Raw genomic sequence first — 17,946 nt, 5'->3', positions numbered from 1 at the left:
GGTTGGGTTGGGTTAGGATTTGGGTTGGGGGTTTATAACTTAGGGTTAACCTCAACCCAACTATCCCGGCCCAACTTGCCCCTACTTTGTACTGTATTTATACTCTTTCCATACTGAGCCTAAATAACTAATTATATCCTCGTAAATTTTGTTATAAATTTGCTCTCAACTCAAATAATGTTATTTATCATCCTTCCTCTCTTGGATTCTCAATCTTGGACCTTCAACGTGCAGATTATATTTGAGCCCCACAACGCAGGCCTGAGATCCATTAATATTTTAAAATCGCCTAGGATTGGGCTGGGCCCTGCGTATTGGCCAAGCTCATGCTGTGCCGGTGGGTCTATTGGAGAGACGAGATAGCATCGGCCGCATATATTGGGAACATCTCCACATCCCCCTGTTTCACATACATGTATGTAGGAGAGATATTCCCGATGTACCGTAGGATTCGGTGAATAATGCAGAGGTTTCGCTGTTTATGGGAGGAAATCCGGACTCGTCCATTGGTTGGTCCCGTCCGGAGTCCAGTGGGAGCAGCGTACGGACATCCATCGCCCGCATCTTATTAGTATAGTGGATAGGACTGACACTTGGCCTACGTGTCAATATTTCACTTTCGATCACCGCCTCGCTAAACCCTAAAGAGATGACGAATAAGATAAGGACACGTGTTGGAATCATCGAGGATCGCAAAAACTTCTCCCTCAAAATCCCTAGCCTTATGGCTCTTCGCCCCAATTTTAGTTGACGCTGTCGAATCCGGTGGCCATAAACTCCTTCGCTTTTCGCGAAGCCGCATCGACCCTCTTCCTCTCCCTCCCTCCCTCCCTCCCTCCCTCTCTTTATCATTTCTAAATCCATCTACTGTTAATAATAAATTTCTATTTTGCTCTGATTTATATTTTTCTGATGAATGAATCCCTAGATATCCCGGCAAGATCTGCTCTCTCCGGCGGATTTTTTCCTGTCGGCGATTGGAGATGGATGGGATAAGGATCGAATCCGGTTCTTCGGTAAGGGACATCGTCGAACCTGAGTTTGTTTGCGAGAAATGGTCGATCCATTTGTTGTAAGCCACGTCCGATCCAAAATCTGGTTTAGGAAAAGGAAAAAATTTATATTTGTAATTTCAATTTTCTGTATTATAACAAGTGTTTTAATTTCCCTGAATTTATAATTCTGTATTATACTACGGGCTCTCTGGTCATTGTACAGTTAGGGATTTGCCTTTATTATTATTTTTTTTGTGATTTTCTTTTTCTCAGTTTGTATAGTTAGGGTTTTAGATTTTGAGTGGATTGGATTGGAAGGGAAGAGAGAAGACAAGAGAAGGGGAATTCATTCAATATTTCATCTATTATTGGTCTTATTTTTGATCTCGAAAGTGGCGAAGATGAGTTTGAGCACTGCCGATGAAGATTCGGCACCGGAGATCCATCTTCCGGCAGATATCGATTGGCAAATGCTAGACAAATCCAAATTCTTCTTTTTGGGCGCCGCTCTCTTTTCCGGCGTCTCGGGCGCACTGTACCCTGTTGTGGTGCTCAAGACTCGGCAACAGGTCTCGCAAACACAGATTCCTTGTATCAGAATAGCCTTCTCCATCCTGCGCCACGAAGGTTACCGAGGCCTATATAGGGGCTTCGGCACATCGCTGATGGGCACAATCCCCGCTCGGGCTCTCTACATGACAGCGCTTGAGGTCACGAAGAGCAACGTTGGAACCGCCACCGTCCGTTTGGGATTTCCGGAGCCAACAGCCGCAGCAATTGCCAACGCTGCCGCAGGCCTCAGTGCAGCCATGGCGGCACAGCTCGTTTGGACCCCGATCGATGTCGTGAGCCAAAGACTCATGGTTCAGAGCAGCAGCAGCGTCAGCAGCAATCCCAGCAATCCCAATGTATCATCTTGTAAATACCGGGGTGGAATTGATGCGTTTCGGAAAATTCTGACGGCCGACGGGCTCCGAGGCCTGTACAGGGGATTCGGGATATCGATATTAACCTACGCACCCTCGAATGCCGTCTGGTGGGCATCGTATTCCGTTGCTCAGAGACTCATCTGGGGTGGAATTGGTTGCTATTTCTATAAAAAAGACGAGGAGAATAGAGAGGGTATGGGCAGCGGCAACGGTGGCATCTTCCGGCCTGATACGAAGACAGTGGTGGCAGTTCAGGGGGTAAGCGCAGCCATGGCAGGCGGCGTCTCTGCGTTAATCACAATGCCTCTTGATACCATCAAGACGAGACTACAGGTCTTGGATGCAGAGGAGAACGGTTGCCGCCGACCCCTCACGGTTGGACAGACGATAAGGAATTTGGTTAAAGAAGGTGGATGGACTGCCTGTTACAGGGGATTAGGCCCAAGGTGGGCTTCCATGTCCATGTCTGCAACCACCATGATCACCACTTACGAATTTCTTAAACGGCTTTCAGCCAAGAATCAAGAGAACCTGACATGATCAATCGAACCAAAGAAAAGAAAAAAAGAAGGAAATGTTATATTTTGTTTTTCTTCTTTTATTACCTTTTTCCTCGTCTAATGTTTTTTTTTTTTCATTTTCTTTATGTGGCTCTGTTGGTTTTCTTTGCCTGCCTGCCCAGAGGCCTGATTTATGTAAGCGAAGTTAATGCAGGATATCTCCATGTAACAGTCTTCGCAACTTGTTGTTCACTTCTATCTCTCTTTCTTTTCAGATTTTTAGTAGGGACGAGGAAAAGTTTGTTTCACAGTGACGGTGGAATGTGGATGGTGGGGGATAAAAGGAAACTTCAGTTCAGTCAGAACTGATTTTAGGGTTTTATGAAGTTGCTTGGTTTTTCCAACCACCTGGGCCTCGTTACTCTCCTATTGATCTATTCAATTATGTCTTGGAAAATTTTCCAAAGTGGTTATGGCTCCAAAACCAAATGGATGATCCTCGTAGGCGTCCATTCCCTCTTGTTGTACCTTTATTATATATGCCTGTGTAATTGAAGAATTGAATATCTCTCATCTTCTACTCTGTTTTTATTGATCCAAACAATAAATCCCGCCATTAATAATTAGTTTATTATGGAAAATACATTGATCAGTCGTCTGTGTGTTTGCTCGGTTCACTTTAGTTATGTGCATTAATAATTGAGGTTTGAAGATTGGGTAGGAGGTTACTATCTTGTTTCTTGCTCGATAAAAGGAGCAAGTGAACAGTGAACTTGGTTAATGGTATCGGTTGTAGAAACCAGAGTTTCTATCATGGAGAGCATGGAGCCCGGCATGCCCCCCATTGATGATGATGGGTTAAGTGGCTAGCTTCAAGTCCAAGATTGATGCCCCCTGGATTTCATTTCAGCAAATTCCGTTGGAGGGTAGATTACTAGATTATTGAAAATATTGTTAATTGTTACAATAAATGCTTAGATAATGATAAACCTTTAAAAAGAAAATTAATTAGTAACCTTGGATAATGCAGTAGTAGTGGGAGTCAGACACTCGGACCCCAGACAGACATTAATGGGGAGATTAAAGACAGAGGAACGTAAGCTGAAAGCATCATAAATTTTATTCGTTGTTGGGAATCAAAAGACGACAACCAGCAGCTGCAAGTGCAATGTGAGAGAACTGTAGTACATATATTTCTGTGGATCATCCATCATTCATCCACCGTCGAAGAAACAATGGGCTCTGAATCTGTGTACCGTCCAACCAGAATTTCAGCTAAAGCTTTAATTCTCATTACATCAGTCACTACTACGCACACCATTTCTGTTCCTTCTTATTCCGCTATTTGTCTATTGAGCATCTGGATGCGATGTATTTGTTAGTTCATTCATTGGAAACTGTAATTCCTTCATCACCCATAGCCATAGCCTGTTACCTGTTGCGTTTTCCAACCAACCAATAATCGTCTGTGGAAGTGGAACCCAGTCTAGAAGTGTTTATTACGGTGGGTATGTCAGTACCGAATAATAGAAGATGAGAAGACTCTCTCACACCCAAAATCCAAATGTGAAAATTGAAATGCCCCTCCCCCTTGTAAAACCACAGGCGACAGGCGGCCATAGCTATTTGGTTTCCATATTTGAGGGCTAACCACCTACGGACTGACCGAGGCCTGAGGGATCGAAAACCACGTGCCTGTCATGTGCCCCCCACGAATTGGGTTTGCTTTGTTTAGTAGATATTATCCAGAAACTACAGACAGCAACTTGGACGGACGCTTGTTTTTCTATACTTTGTTTGTTAGCGACACGATAGGATTAGCGACCCATCAAGCCCATCCCAAACAAACCGATGCTCCCCTCCTATTGGATAAGGTCATGGGGACCACCTACTACTAGTTTATTGACGTATTGCGTATTCGAATCAGATCTACCAAAACCAAACAGCTCTTGGACACATGAGAAAAAAAGGGGAGAGAGAGTTTCTGTTTTCTTCTGGGATTTTAATTTTGAATAGAAGACGACTAAATTAGGTTTGATTTACAGTGAAATAATCCACTTTTATAGAACTATTTTATTTTATCTAAAAGTTCTATGAGAATGGGACACACAATATGACGTCTTCAAAACTTTGTGAATTTGGGATGTTTTTTATATTCTAGTTAGCAACATAAATTAGATTTAATTTTTTATTGCAGGATATTGACTAACTTTCTAATTTAAATTAGAAAATAAATCGACTTCAAGGTTAGATTGGGATTTCATTTTTTTGGACACCTGAGAGATGCACTGGACCCCATGATAGAGGAGTTTCTATGGGCTTCTGAAAGTAGAGAAGGAATTTTCCACAGAAAATCTTTTAATTAATTTTTAATTTTGTTTCAAAGTTTTTTATTATATATATTAAAAATGCAGTAAGAGTTTACATGGGAAAAAGAAAAAATTATAAGACCCACTTCTTAAATTTGATATGACTAAACTGAGAAAGAGTAGGGTGGATGATGAAAAGAGTAAGCATTTGTAACAGTTTCACCACCACTTTTTCTATTTTCTTCCTTTGATTCTTCCATAAAATGAAGAAAACTTTCACGGAACCACCTGGTTGGAAAAGGTAGAGGATCCTCCCCCACAGAATTCATCTTGGTTTGTAACTTTATTTGTATATGTGAGTCCCACTATAGCACCAAAAAGTATGGCAATCAGATGTTATTTCATTTACATTCACATGACACCACTTTGATTGATTAAAGTGTTTTAATTAGGTAGTCAATGTACCAAAGAAATTGGTTAGGGTTTTTTTTGATTTTTTAAAAATTCCAAACCAACCGATTCGACGAATTGGTTGAACACTGTTTCCCACTGTACTTGATTAACCTAAAGGGTGAAGTCTTCTATTGTTGAAGACTGTTTCTCACTGTAATCGTTTCATGGGTTAACAATTTGATACTCGAATGCGTTCAGAGAAGCAAATTTGCCAGCAGATTGGTTAACCAATTTTAAGCATCTCCAATAATTCGGAAAGCATGTTCTTCTAATTCTAATTTAGGGTGGCAATGGCAATAATTCAATTATATTTGTACGAATGATTTCTGGAGAGGTCTATCATGTTTTGCGTGGTCCATTTTTTTTTTTTTTCCTTTTCTACCAAAAAAGTAAAAAACGATAAATCGGAATTAATACACAGAAGCACATAATATAACATGCATGCTCTAACCAAACACAAAAGTTTTATCGATCAAATATAAATGAAGGCCTAAAAGACAAACATAATTCGAGCAACGAGCACATTCCTGAATAAGTGGACCTAGAAACGTTGGCAATTAATTAGGCAGAAAATTTCACCATCCTGGGATGATACCACTGTCCTCTGACATGAACGGACTGGGTGGTTGAACCGGTGAATGAGTGACCTAATTAGCTTTTTGAATTCTGGTTATTTTTCTGATCTCATGGACTGAGCAATCTATTCTTCCCGTTAATGAAACCCTCTATATTAATTGTTGTACAGTTTACTTTTTAGTGCGTAAGCAATCTATTCATTTATATTATGACGTTTTAGATGAACATAAGAAAAACAAACATTGAATTGGTAATACCGAACCCATCATGATCCATCAACAGATTGTGAAAATCAATTGAAAGAGCAAAATTTAACCACCTGATGAGTTCGGTGGTTCAAAGCCAAATTGAGCCCCCCCCCCCCCCCCCCCCAAAAAAAAAAAAAAGTTGAGTTTAAATGAGCAATAATACCTATCTTTTACCTGCTCTAGGAAGTGGTGGTGGAAACAAACTTTCCATGAAATCACTAGATCTGAAACGTAAAAAGCAAATAATGAACAAATAATATAAAAAGTTTCTAAGATGAAAAATTTCAGGAACGAGGATAAATTAGTCATGGAAGTGCTGAAAAAAAAAGTGCAAAAGTTTCAGATGGAGTAGTCACATGGTTTGAATTGTTGTTAGGAAAATTAAAGGTGGAAGCGACACTTTCTATTTTCTGTTTTGAAACAATTCCACTATTTTGAAAATTTAAAAATTTTAAGACTTTTTAATGATTCTACTGGATATAACTCAAACAGGGGCGGCATTATAGTCTAAATAAAAAATGAGGGGAGATTTCAGTATTTAGGGGAAATCTGAAGGGAGTTTTAAGTCTTTTAAAATTAGTAGTCTAAAAAGCTTAGAAATCTCATACAATTCCTTATTTAGTTTTATTTAACAAAATCTTGTGCTTGGCAAGGTAAATTTAGTATATAGAAGGAAAATATGATTTTAAGTGTTATATTTTATGTTTGAAGTTTGAACATTAACAACTTTAAAACATTATTAGAATTCCATCTTCAATTTTGCTGAACCAATTTCGTGCATCTCATGGCTTCCAACTAATATCCAATAAAGTAAAGTGAAAGACACATTTTCTTTTAGTAAAACGAGAGAGAGAGAGAACAATATATTATCAATGTTAGGGGTGTCAACAGTATTCGAAAATTCAATTTCAAATTCGAGATTCAATTGAATCAAATTCGAATATCTAATCGGTCCAATTCAGATATGACTTAATTTGATTTGATAAATATCTGAATTTAATTGATTATTTAATTCTTATATACAATATTTAAATATTTTATATAATTTATATATAATAATTAAATTATATAAATAAGTTATATATTTATATAAATAAAATATTTACTTTATATAATCATCATTTGGCTAAAATAATTAATTGGTCAAATTCAAATCGAATTGAATTTAAATTCAATTATTAATTTTCAATATCTATCAAATATTGAATCAAATTCAGATATTAAATTTTTAATTGGACTTAAATTCTAATATGTGAATATCTCTCAAACAAAGGGTGGACAAAAAACTTTATATTCTGATCCAATGGGTAGGGCCCATATCTGATGAAAGGTGTGGATATGCAGAATATGAACGAGATGATAAGTATGGTGATACCAAGAGTAGTACCATTATCCCATTTCCATGTATATGGATATGGATTGGAGCAAAGCTACCATCACGGGCTTTGTCAGTCAGGAAGATCTTAAATTAATCACAAGAGGTTTTTTTTTTTTAACAAATACGATAGCTCTGGAATGGTACATCTCACATCTTATCTGTTTTAGTGATTTAGGCTCAGTTTGTAAAGAGTATAAATGCAAATATGTGCAGTGTAAATACATATAAAATATAAGGTTTTGTACTCTATATATTTGCATTTGTATCCTTCCAAACTGAGCCTTAAGGACGATCTTCATAGCCAAGACCCATCTCCAAAGCTCCTAACCATGGTTTTCAAAACCGGATCGGACCAGAAAAACCGGGAACTGGTCACCTGATTGGTTCCATTTTTTCTCAAAACCCTTTTTTTCCCAAAACCGTTGATTTTCATTAATAAACCACTGAGCCGGCCGTTTAACCATTCAAACAGTTTTAAACATTTTTCAAATTTTCAATTTTTTTAATTTTTTTTGTCAGAACGGACTGACTATCCAGGTCGAATGATCGGACTGTTCAAACCGGTAACTGGACCCCTGACCGGTTCGATCACCGGTTTGGTTTTAAAAACCATGCTCCTAACTTTTATTTTCTTCTTCTTTTTTTTTAATTACATCTATTTTATTTTCTTTTCTTTTTTTTTTAATTTTGTCTTTGATTAAGCGTTATTGAGCTGGGTCGTTCCCGTTGTATTATAGACTTTATGTAGGAGAAAGGGATGCGCCCAAGGTTTTAAGGTATTAGTATTGCAAAGAGTATCAGAGAGGCATATTGACACACTTAGAAAATGCATGAATTCAGTGGAATCATTAGCATAGTCAGAAAAAACTCGCACTAATCCCTGAATTTCAAGTTAAATGACTATTACAATTCATAATTACATAAGAGAAACTTATTTGTGAAATTGAATTACTGATACAATCAAAATAGATTACATTTGGTTGACTTGTGTAGATGCATGGAGTGAAATGGGCTGTGGTTAAATTCTGGTTTATTTTTGCTTCAAACTTAACCTTGTCTTGTTTGTTTGTAAAAAGTAAAAAAAAAAAAAAAAGTAAAATAGTGCTGTCCCACTTTATATGCAGGAGAATGGAGGTACGTATGAGAATGATCATTTGTTTGGGAGTGAGGAAGGAAGCAAAATGATTTGGTCCCCATTTTATATGAGAGAGAATAGAGGTAGGAGGAAGATGATACAAAATTTGCACCCATTTTTGAGATGCAAATTTTACGCTGTTAGTAAGTGCAAGTGAGACAAGAAGTACAAATTCCATGTCAAATAAAAGATTAAGAGTAAAACTCATAGCTACAAACAAATAAATGCAAAATTGAAATAATGCAAAATTCTTTATCTGATTCAGATTTGCACTACAACTAAATGTAGCTTTAGGACATAATGGAAGAATTAAGATATGCATGGGCATGCTTAAAGGCCAATTTAAATCTAAAAATGTATGAAATACATCAAAACACAAAAATTGTGTATATAGTATTGATGGTGTGCGATTTGGCAGCTCCCTGCTGAAAGAGAGCTTGGACATTGAATTGGTGAGCTTGGCAGGCCGAGCTGTAAGAAAATAGTGTCAGAGTATATGGGGTGGATACTCCGATGTTTAAGTTAGTGGTGAGAGTAAAAAGAGCAAGAGAGCTTAGAATGCAAGAATGAATTTAGTGCACAACTGTGTGTACCTTTTGTAGGTTAAGGGGGAGCATGGCTTATCAGTCTATAGCGTGTCCGAAATCTTCAAGGGAAAGCAGCTTATCGACCCACCACCCTCAGAGGTGGTTTTAGTGGATAGCGATAAGGCTTATCCCATTATCTCTTAAGCGGGTGATACAAAAGTTAGTTCTAACAATCAAGCGACATGGTCATGGAGGAATCAGAGACGACAAAATGCACATAACGAAAGTCGGTCACCACACCACGTAAGTCATCACCTCAGACCTCGGTCAGGTTGGTAAGTACTCGGCAAGGGGTCAGCCCTCCTGCCAAGGTCTCTGGCCTGCTCCACCGAGGTGATGCTGGGAACTTGCAATCTCTCAAAGCGTCCGAGGTGTGTTTGAGGTGGAGATGAGGTGGTGTCGATTGACCTAATAAGAACATATCTCTACCTACGTGGTGCCTAGGTATAATGCAATCTCTCAAAGTGGCATGAAGTCATTGGAAGGCCAAATTAACTCTCATTAGGTATAAATAATATATAATGAATCTGGCAAAAGGGCATGAGCACATACTGTATTTGTCCTCTACTCTCTCAATCTCTTACACATAAATAATAAACAAAAAGCGAACTGCACTGTTTTAATTCAAGAATCCTAGTCCAACCCAATTTGAACTCAATCAAGAGGTAGCTAGAGGTGCAAGTTGGACCAGAATCTTAGTCCAACCCAATATGTTAGAAACTTCAATCCTAGCCCAATGGGTTTGTAGTAATAGTGTGTACCAGGGTAGTGCATTCTAGAATATGAGATAATTATTTGTTCAAATTTTTACCAGATTTTCAATTCAAGATCCATGAACAATGTGCCAACCAAAGGCTGTGCGCGGTTTGAGAAAAATTTAAAAAAAAATTGAGGAAATGTTTGTTTAGCAACTTCAACAAAGATCCTAAAAAACTTCCAACTTTCTCTCTTTTGTTTTCTATCAAACCAAACATAGTATAACTTATATAGTTTTTTTGCTACTATCAAACCAACATATTAAATGTATAATGACTACCATACATAATCATCTTAGTAATAGTTAAAGAAATGAATCGTTGCCATCATATGGACATGTATTTAAACATAACATACATCAAACATCAAACATCATGGTTGGGTTTCTTTCCTTTGTTGCTCTATTTGTCAGTTCCGGCATCCATTTCAAATATTTCTATGAATTCCACTCACTTCACTTTCTGAAATGATGAGGAATGCATGTTCTCATCTCATCTTGGTGAAAAAAACTTTATATGCTAGGATCTGTTAGTACATTATTCGAGTAGCTAGGAATGATCCTAGGCCTGGCCCGCAAATTTCCGGGCATGGCCTGGGCCTGAACACAAAACAAAGGCCCAAGCCCAGAAATTGTCAGGTTGGGAAGGGCCGGGTCAGGCTGGAATGATCGCTCCTACTACATTAACATTAAAACTTCCCTTCACCACTCCAGCAGCAATGTCCCGTCCAACCTGCATTCCCCCTTTCCTTTGTCTATCCGCAGTGAGCGGCGTCATTGGACTGTTCGGCCCACTTCAGCATTGAGACCAGCATAGAATATATACATTTAACATTTTTAGAGATAAAAGAGACATTTACTGAGAGCACTAAGGACAAGTTTGAGGAGGTATGACTCGAGACTGTATACAGTATATTCATTCATGATAGTTGAGTCATCATTAGAAGTGTAAATCGGGTCGTACAGTCAGCGACTTAGCACGGTTTGGCAAAATGGTCCATGGGCTGTGTCAGGCCTGACATGTTTGTGTGGACCATGCTGGGCCGGGGGCTTTAGGTCCACGGGCCTTGTCGGCACGACACAGTCGAGCGGGCCGTGTCGCCTGTGGCCCGCATGTCGACACGGCCCAGCCCGTAGCCCGACCCAGCACGGCCCGCGGCATGGCCCAACATGACCCATATATTATTTATATATTATATATATATATATATATATATATTATATATATATATATATATATATATTTATATAAGTTAAAATTATATAATATATTAACAAAATAAATATTTTTTAATATTATTATACTAATTTATATAATTATTGTATATATAAGCAATTGTATACATTAAAATTCATATAATTTTAAATTTTAAATTTTGTCATTTTTTTAAATAAATAGCTTTGACCCGATGCACAGCCCAACCTAGCCCAAGGCTCCTCGACCCACAGACTAGCCCGGTCCGCAGCACGACACGGACCTGGGCCATTAGTCATGCCGGGCCAACCCCCCCAACTTATCCGAGGAGAGGGCGGCATGACACGACCAGCACTTTGCGCAGGCCGCCCACGGGCCCGTTTTACACCTCTAGTCATCAGCAGCTAGAGCTCTCCATTGTGTAGCACAAATGGGAGATTTTAATGTGGAAGTGGAACCATTTTCATTAGGACTTTGGGTTTGACGGAATGCTTTGGTTTTCTTTTTCTTGGATTTACATTTAATTGCTAAAACACTTAGGCTATGTTTGGTTTGAAGGAAAAATTAGGAAAAGGAAAGAAAAAGTAAGAAAACATACACAAGGTTTGTAAAGGTTTCTCTACCTTTCGGTTTTATTGTAATTTGGTTTTGATTTTCATTTTTTTTTATTTCAGTTTTAAAAAATTCGATTTATCCAGTTTGGTTTTTAACCAAATAAACTAAATGATCACCCCTGTTTTCAATGGTTTTTAAGGATTTAGCGGTTTACAGTATAACCAGACCCGGAGGGCTGAACGGTTACCGATTTTTCCGGTCTGACCGTCCAGTCCGGTCCGGTTTTGAAAACCATGAAATTAGTCCATAGTGTTATAATGAAAAATAAAAAAATGCATTTAATATTATATATACGTATTTAGATGCAAAAAGAAATAAAGGAAATTAAAGGAAGTTATTCCAACACCGACCAATACAGAAATGGAACGTTTCTTACACAGTCTATCTATCACAGATTCCAAAAGCCTCTGCCAATCGTGGCCGACGGAGACCTCAGCTTGTCAAACCAACCCCAGTATTCAGGATATAGTGTGCTGGAGATGACAACATCGGCCTAGGCGTGGAAGGTCCAGCTGATCCTCTCCAGAAAGCCAAACACTTCATTAATGTCTCCCCCAGCGTGGCCTCATATACCTTCTCTATATGCTCTCCAGGACTCACCTTCTTTGCACCACTCAGAAGTTCAGTTCCCACTTCTGTCCTTACAAACCTGTAAATGGGATATGTCCGACATTTCTTCATCCCGTTTGGTATGGGGAAATCGCCATTGTCGAATCTCTCTCTGGCGTTACCTATCTCCTCACCCAATCTCGCCTTCAATTCCTCTTGAAATATGGGTATCCGTTTAAATATGGAGTACCCGCTATCAGTCGTCTTCCCTTCCTGCTTTGGAGATCCCTCAATCGACATTTCCACCAGGACTTCCCGCAGTTGGAGGAGTAGAGCGTAAGATGGATTCGTCGGATCGTCGAGGTAGGAGAACACGGGTTGGTGTTCGATAATCTGCAAGATTTCCTTCTCGCAGAAACGGGTTTCGAGCATCGACCCGTCTTCACCCGTGTACAGTGTCTTCCTTATTACTTGGTTGACGATGTGTTTCATCACTTCCTTCATGTTCTCCTCCAAATGTCGAAGATCAATCGCCTGGCAAAGTGCCACCATATACGTTGCAGACATGAGCTTTAGGATCTCTATGGCTTCTGCGCTCTTCCTTGCGGAGATCAAACCGAGGGAGTTGACGTCCTGGTTATGTTGTTCTGCGCTTTGGACATGCGTGGTGACTGGGTTGGCCAGGTATTGAAGCTCCGAGCAGTAGGCTGCCATGGCGATCTCCGCTCCTAAGAACCCGTAGTCCAGGCTCGGGTTGGTCCCGCCGCTCAGATTGGAAGGCAATCCGTTGTTGTAGTAATCACAGACGAGCTCAGAGAATTGAGCAAACATGAGCTTCCCAATGGCTGCGATGGCGATTCTGAGGTTATCCATCGAGACCCCGATTGGCGTTCCTTGGAAATTCCCTCCGTGCAGAGCCATGTCGCGAGCCACGTCAATCAATGGGTTGTCGTTAACAGAGTTGATTTCTCGCTCGATAGAGTGAGTCGCCATGCGAATCACTTCAATCTGTGGCCCAAGCCATTGAGGAGAGGTCCTGAGCGCGTAGCGATCCTGCTTGGGCTTTGTAAGCGGGGCCTTCTCGTGACGGGCCTTTGCCTCTTTCATGTAGTCGCTCTCGTCCAGAAGGAACTCCATGATGACCGCCGATTCGATTTGGCCAGGATGGTGCTTCAGCTCGTGGGTCAGCGGATCAGTGAACTCGGGCTTCCCGTGCATGACTTCGCAGAACAAAGCCGAGAGTACTTCAGCAAGGAGAGCCAATATATTGGCGTCGAAACAAACTGTGGCAGCTACAGCAGAACCGACTGCAGTCCCATTGACCAGAGCTAGACCTTCCTTAGCCTGCAGCTCAAACGGAGAAGGGATCCCGGAGGCGGTGATAGACCCTCTCAAAGGCAACTTAGGAATCAAGTTTTGGTTCATGAGCTTGGACATGGCTTCCAGTATCTCTCACCTTATACCGGAGTAGCCTTGCATCAGTGTGTTTGTGCGAACGAGAATTGCCGCTTTGGCGTAACTGGACGGAAGATTCTCTTTCCCGATTACACCAGTGTTGAGGAACCGGATGAGTTCCGTCTGGAGACCAGTGGTCTTGTTGGTACGCCGGTGGGATGCGGCGCCAAAACCAGCGGTGACACCGAGTGTAATAGTCCCACGAGCAATAGTGTGGGCAATCCAATTGGCACTTTTTGTTACACGGTCCCTGGCCGCACCCTCGTCAAGGCTAACAGTTACACCAGACCGACGAGCAACTGCCGCCACCTGAGCGACGGTGAGGGTGGTGCCCTGGAGGTTGACCGTCTGAATATGCTGGAATTGAGGCACCATGCACCGTACTTCCTCATAGTGAGTGCATTGGAGAGCCTCGGCAACCTTGGTCCAGATGGGATTCTCTCCATCTTTTGGGATGGGAAGAGTGGGAGGGCGCCAGTTATCGACTGGATGGCGTATGCCGTCGGTTGCCATTGCTGGAAGGTCTGAGGAAATGTACGTGTGACGACCTGTCTATAACAGTACTAGGAATATAATGTGCTGAGATTAGTTTTGTGAGAGAGGGAGAGGGGTTTGTGGGTGTATATATAAGAAATCAGAAATAACGTATCAGAGAGAGAAAGAGAGAAATGAAGTGGGGGAGTAGAGTACTAGGGAGGGAGGGGAGGTGGGCTTCGTTCAAACTGGCTGGTGGGACTGGGGAGTAGGGACGACCAGCTGGCTTGCTCAACCTCTTCATCAATGCAGGTGAATTTTTGGGCAGGGATCCAAGCCGTTTATACCCGATTCTGATTTCCGATTTTCATGTTTGGTGAAAAATGGGGAGAGCCCAAATCAGCTATTGGTTAGTCATTTGTAAAGCTGTCCGCTTCAGCCTCTTTGAATGAAGAGCACTTAAAAACAGCTGAAATAGTTTACGAGGGCTTTCCTTAAGCGGCTTCCAGCGTTACAAAATAGGCGAGACATGGAAATTGGAAATTCACAAACTCAACTTTCCGTGAAGCTAGTTTTGATAGCTTTCTCCGAAAGAGTCGGTCAATGCAACTCATTCAGCACAGAAGCCCTCTCAAACGGAGAGATAAGCTTTGATTCAACCAAGGTTCAAGGTATTGATACCGATTGATTGGTTATAATTGAACCCCATTAATATTATCTTTACTACAATCAGATTTGAAGTGGTTATAAGATTTTTAATTTACGATGATCTTATCAAATAATAATTCGGTAGATCCATTCAATTTCTATTGAATTCAAACCAATCAGATTAATTTCTTGTCGAATCAAATTCGGACGGATTCTATGTTCGGTCCATTTGTAGCCTTTTTCTTAAGTGAATTGGTCTGTTGGTGAATGTTTGTAACTTTCAATTTTTATTTCGTGTCGTAGTAGCTAGAATTTTAAATTTTGACAGTTGATCAAGTCCATTGCCACTCAATTTACATTGACCAATCTCTAAAGCATCTATTTTTGTTTTGGCATATGAGACCAGGCCACATCAGGGAGATAAGATTAGCTGGACTCATTAGTTGTTCAAAAGGCTATGGAACCAATGGTAATGTATTAGAGAATGTTTGGAACCGTTGTCATTTAAAAAAAAAAGGTGCTACGTCGGATTTACATAGGCGTTTCAACAAACGTCAATGTATCTCATTGTTTAGTTCAGCCGGTTATTAAAAATCAGGTATGCCTCGAAAATTGGGAATCAAAACAGTTGTCTGATGTATATCCTATGTGATGCTTACCTGTCAGCACATATATGAAAAGCGGTGATGAAAATCACCTTACCAAACAGCATAGTGTTACTCACTGCATACGTGACAGAAGCGTGTTTTTTTTTTTGTGAACAAACGGGTCTTGAAAATATGGGTATTTTTTTCTTAAAAATCGGTCCCAAAAAGCACCCACACTTCCAAACACCATGTTAATTTACTTAAGTTGTACTGCAATCAAACAAAATAAGTTAAAATTTGAAACAAAAATAGGTCAAAATGTACTTCAAATCATTTGCACTGTTATAATTTTGCATCAGCACAAATTTATTTGCATTGCAACCAAATACAGCCTAAGGAACAAGTGTGATAACAAACTTTCTCTCCGATATTTCACGGGCTTCACCATGCCAAGTGGAATAAATAAAGTGATATCCCATAGTTTTGGACTTCGTCGGGTTGAATCTAGTCTAGTAGGTAGAATTAGTTGAACATGAGATCTATTACATAAGCACCACTTACTAAGCATGGGGCAATTATGCCTATTATATATTTTTATTATTTTTGTTTGAGATTAATATGATTTGGGTTTCTTATGTAATTAGAAAATTAATCAAGTTAAATTTATAGTTAATGGTATATTTCATCTGAAAAAATAGGTATCACACCATTGAAGGTCTTTATGACGATTTAAAAGAATGGATCCACTTTGTTTGAATTAGTAAGAATATTGAATCAGAAGGTTAGTATGGATCCCATATGGACGAGCTTTAATTTTTTTAGTTTTTTTAACATATAACCACGTCTTTAAAATGGTGACGGGATCTGCTCCTCACAAATGGGCTCCTCCAGGCACATCCACCCTGCATTGGGAACATCTCCCTTGAATTATAAGTAATAAGTACGGGAGATGTTCCCAATGCATGATAGGATGTGTGTGTGAGGCGCTAGTTGTGAGGAGTAGATCTGGTCTCTTTGAAATGAATACTTGTGAAAAGAAATATTGCTTATAAACTCTTTCTTGGAAAGATAGATAGCCACTTGTGTGAGGTAAAAGTTCTACCTTGAAAACCTATCGTCATTGTTTTGAAAGAATTAGGATCTGCTCCTCACATAGCACTCCTTGCACCTACCTCACAGCTGCCATGTCAGCAAAAATAATATAACATTCATTTGATTTTGTTTTCACAAACAAAACCAACCATATTATCAAATACCCCCTTAGTTATCAGTTAATCCTTTTCTTTCTTTCTCTAATTTTGTTATTGATATGGGACTAATAAGTGAAATTTGATGAAAGTGACTTGAAAATTATAAGATTTAAAGCCCATGCTATTTTAACAAATTGTTATGAAATAATGCAATTAGATTGTTGTCGTGGGTTATTGGGACTTAAAATTGTATATTTTAATTACCAATATTTGAAAGGAATCAATAAGATCATCTATATCTATATAAGAAAGAGGAGTTTAGAGAGGTGAAGGTCTCTCACCACAAGCCTCATAAGGAGTCTCCCCTTCTCTCCTTCTTCACACATGTGAAAAAAGTTAGAGAATTTACTATAATGAAAAAAAAAACTTTTAAATTATGCATCTTAGTCTCTTATCATAAAGTCTCATAAATCTCAGGGTGCAAACATGTCTCCTCATAAAAACCCTCTTAATTTTTTTTTTTTCTATTAAAATCTATCATTACTCTTCTCTAATAAAATTATTCTCAAATCTCTTTCCCTTTTTTCTCACTTCAATACTTAATGTTTATAACATCTCCCCTCCCCATTAAATCCCTATATTTGCTCTTAAATATCTCTAGACCCCTTTTGACCTCTCTAGTAAAACACGGGTAGAATTTAGATGGGTTGAGTGGGGTTAAGGGCCAACTGAAGATCAACTCTAAACATGGACCTTAACCAAGAACCAAATTAATGTCAAAAACTAAATTTGCCAAAACAAACTTGACCAGGGTTCTATTCAACCCCATACATCTACATGGGTTTTCTTGCTAGTGTAATTATAAAGAGGAAAGAGGGAAGCCATGAATCCTCTTACCTCAATGCTCACTCCACCCTCCTCTTCCTTTCATTTCTCATGCATGGGGTTATTTTTTTTTAAATTAAATTATTAAAATTACAAGAAGTCACAATAAAATTTTCTTAGGTCTTAAGTTTTCTAAGAAATTTATAATCTCTCTCTCCACCCACCAAAATTCGGATTTGCTCCTCACACCAACCTCACAAAACTTAGACGCACATCCGGAACAACTTAATACTTATAAGTAATCATTCATGGGGAGATGTTCCCAATGCATGGCTGCGATGTATATGAGATTCCTCGGTGAGGAGCAAATCCAAATTAAATATTTGTAACATCTCCCTTTTTCCTATTAAATCCCTTATTTCCTCTTAAATATATTTAAACCTCTTTTGGCTCTAATAAAACAGTGGTATAAATTAGATGAATTGAATCAAGTTATGGGACAACCCTAAACATGGGTCTTGGCTTGGACCCAAACTAAGGTCAA

General features: G+C 39.4%; 1 protein-coding gene and 1 pseudogene across 1 annotated transcript; one reads left to right on the top strand and one right to left on the bottom strand.

The window, feature by feature from the left end:
• Positions 1 to 729: 729 nt before the first annotated feature.
• LOC104609366 (uncharacterized) lies at positions 730 to 2,680 on the top strand. Its single transcript, XM_010275663.3, has one exon. It carries the CDS (start codon positions 1,397 to 1,399, stop codon positions 2,462 to 2,464), a length of 1,068 nt encoding a protein of 355 aa, XP_010273965.1. The 5' UTR covers positions 730 to 1,396; the 3' UTR covers positions 2,465 to 2,680.
• Positions 2,681 to 12,062: 9,382 nt separating this feature from the next.
• Positions 12,063 to 14,191, bottom strand: LOC104609401 (phenylalanine ammonia-lyase pseudogene; annotated as a pseudogene).
• Positions 14,192 to 17,946: the final 3,755 nt, after the last annotated feature.

Source organism: Nelumbo nucifera, chromosome 6, assembly GCF_055504915.1.
Source record: "Nelumbo nucifera cultivar China Antique chromosome 6, China Antique-T2T, whole genome shotgun sequence".
NCBI classification, from domain to species: domain Eukaryota; kingdom Viridiplantae; phylum Streptophyta; class Magnoliopsida; order Proteales; family Nelumbonaceae; genus Nelumbo; species Nelumbo nucifera.
This window is presented reverse-complemented; position numbering and strand designations above follow the sequence as displayed.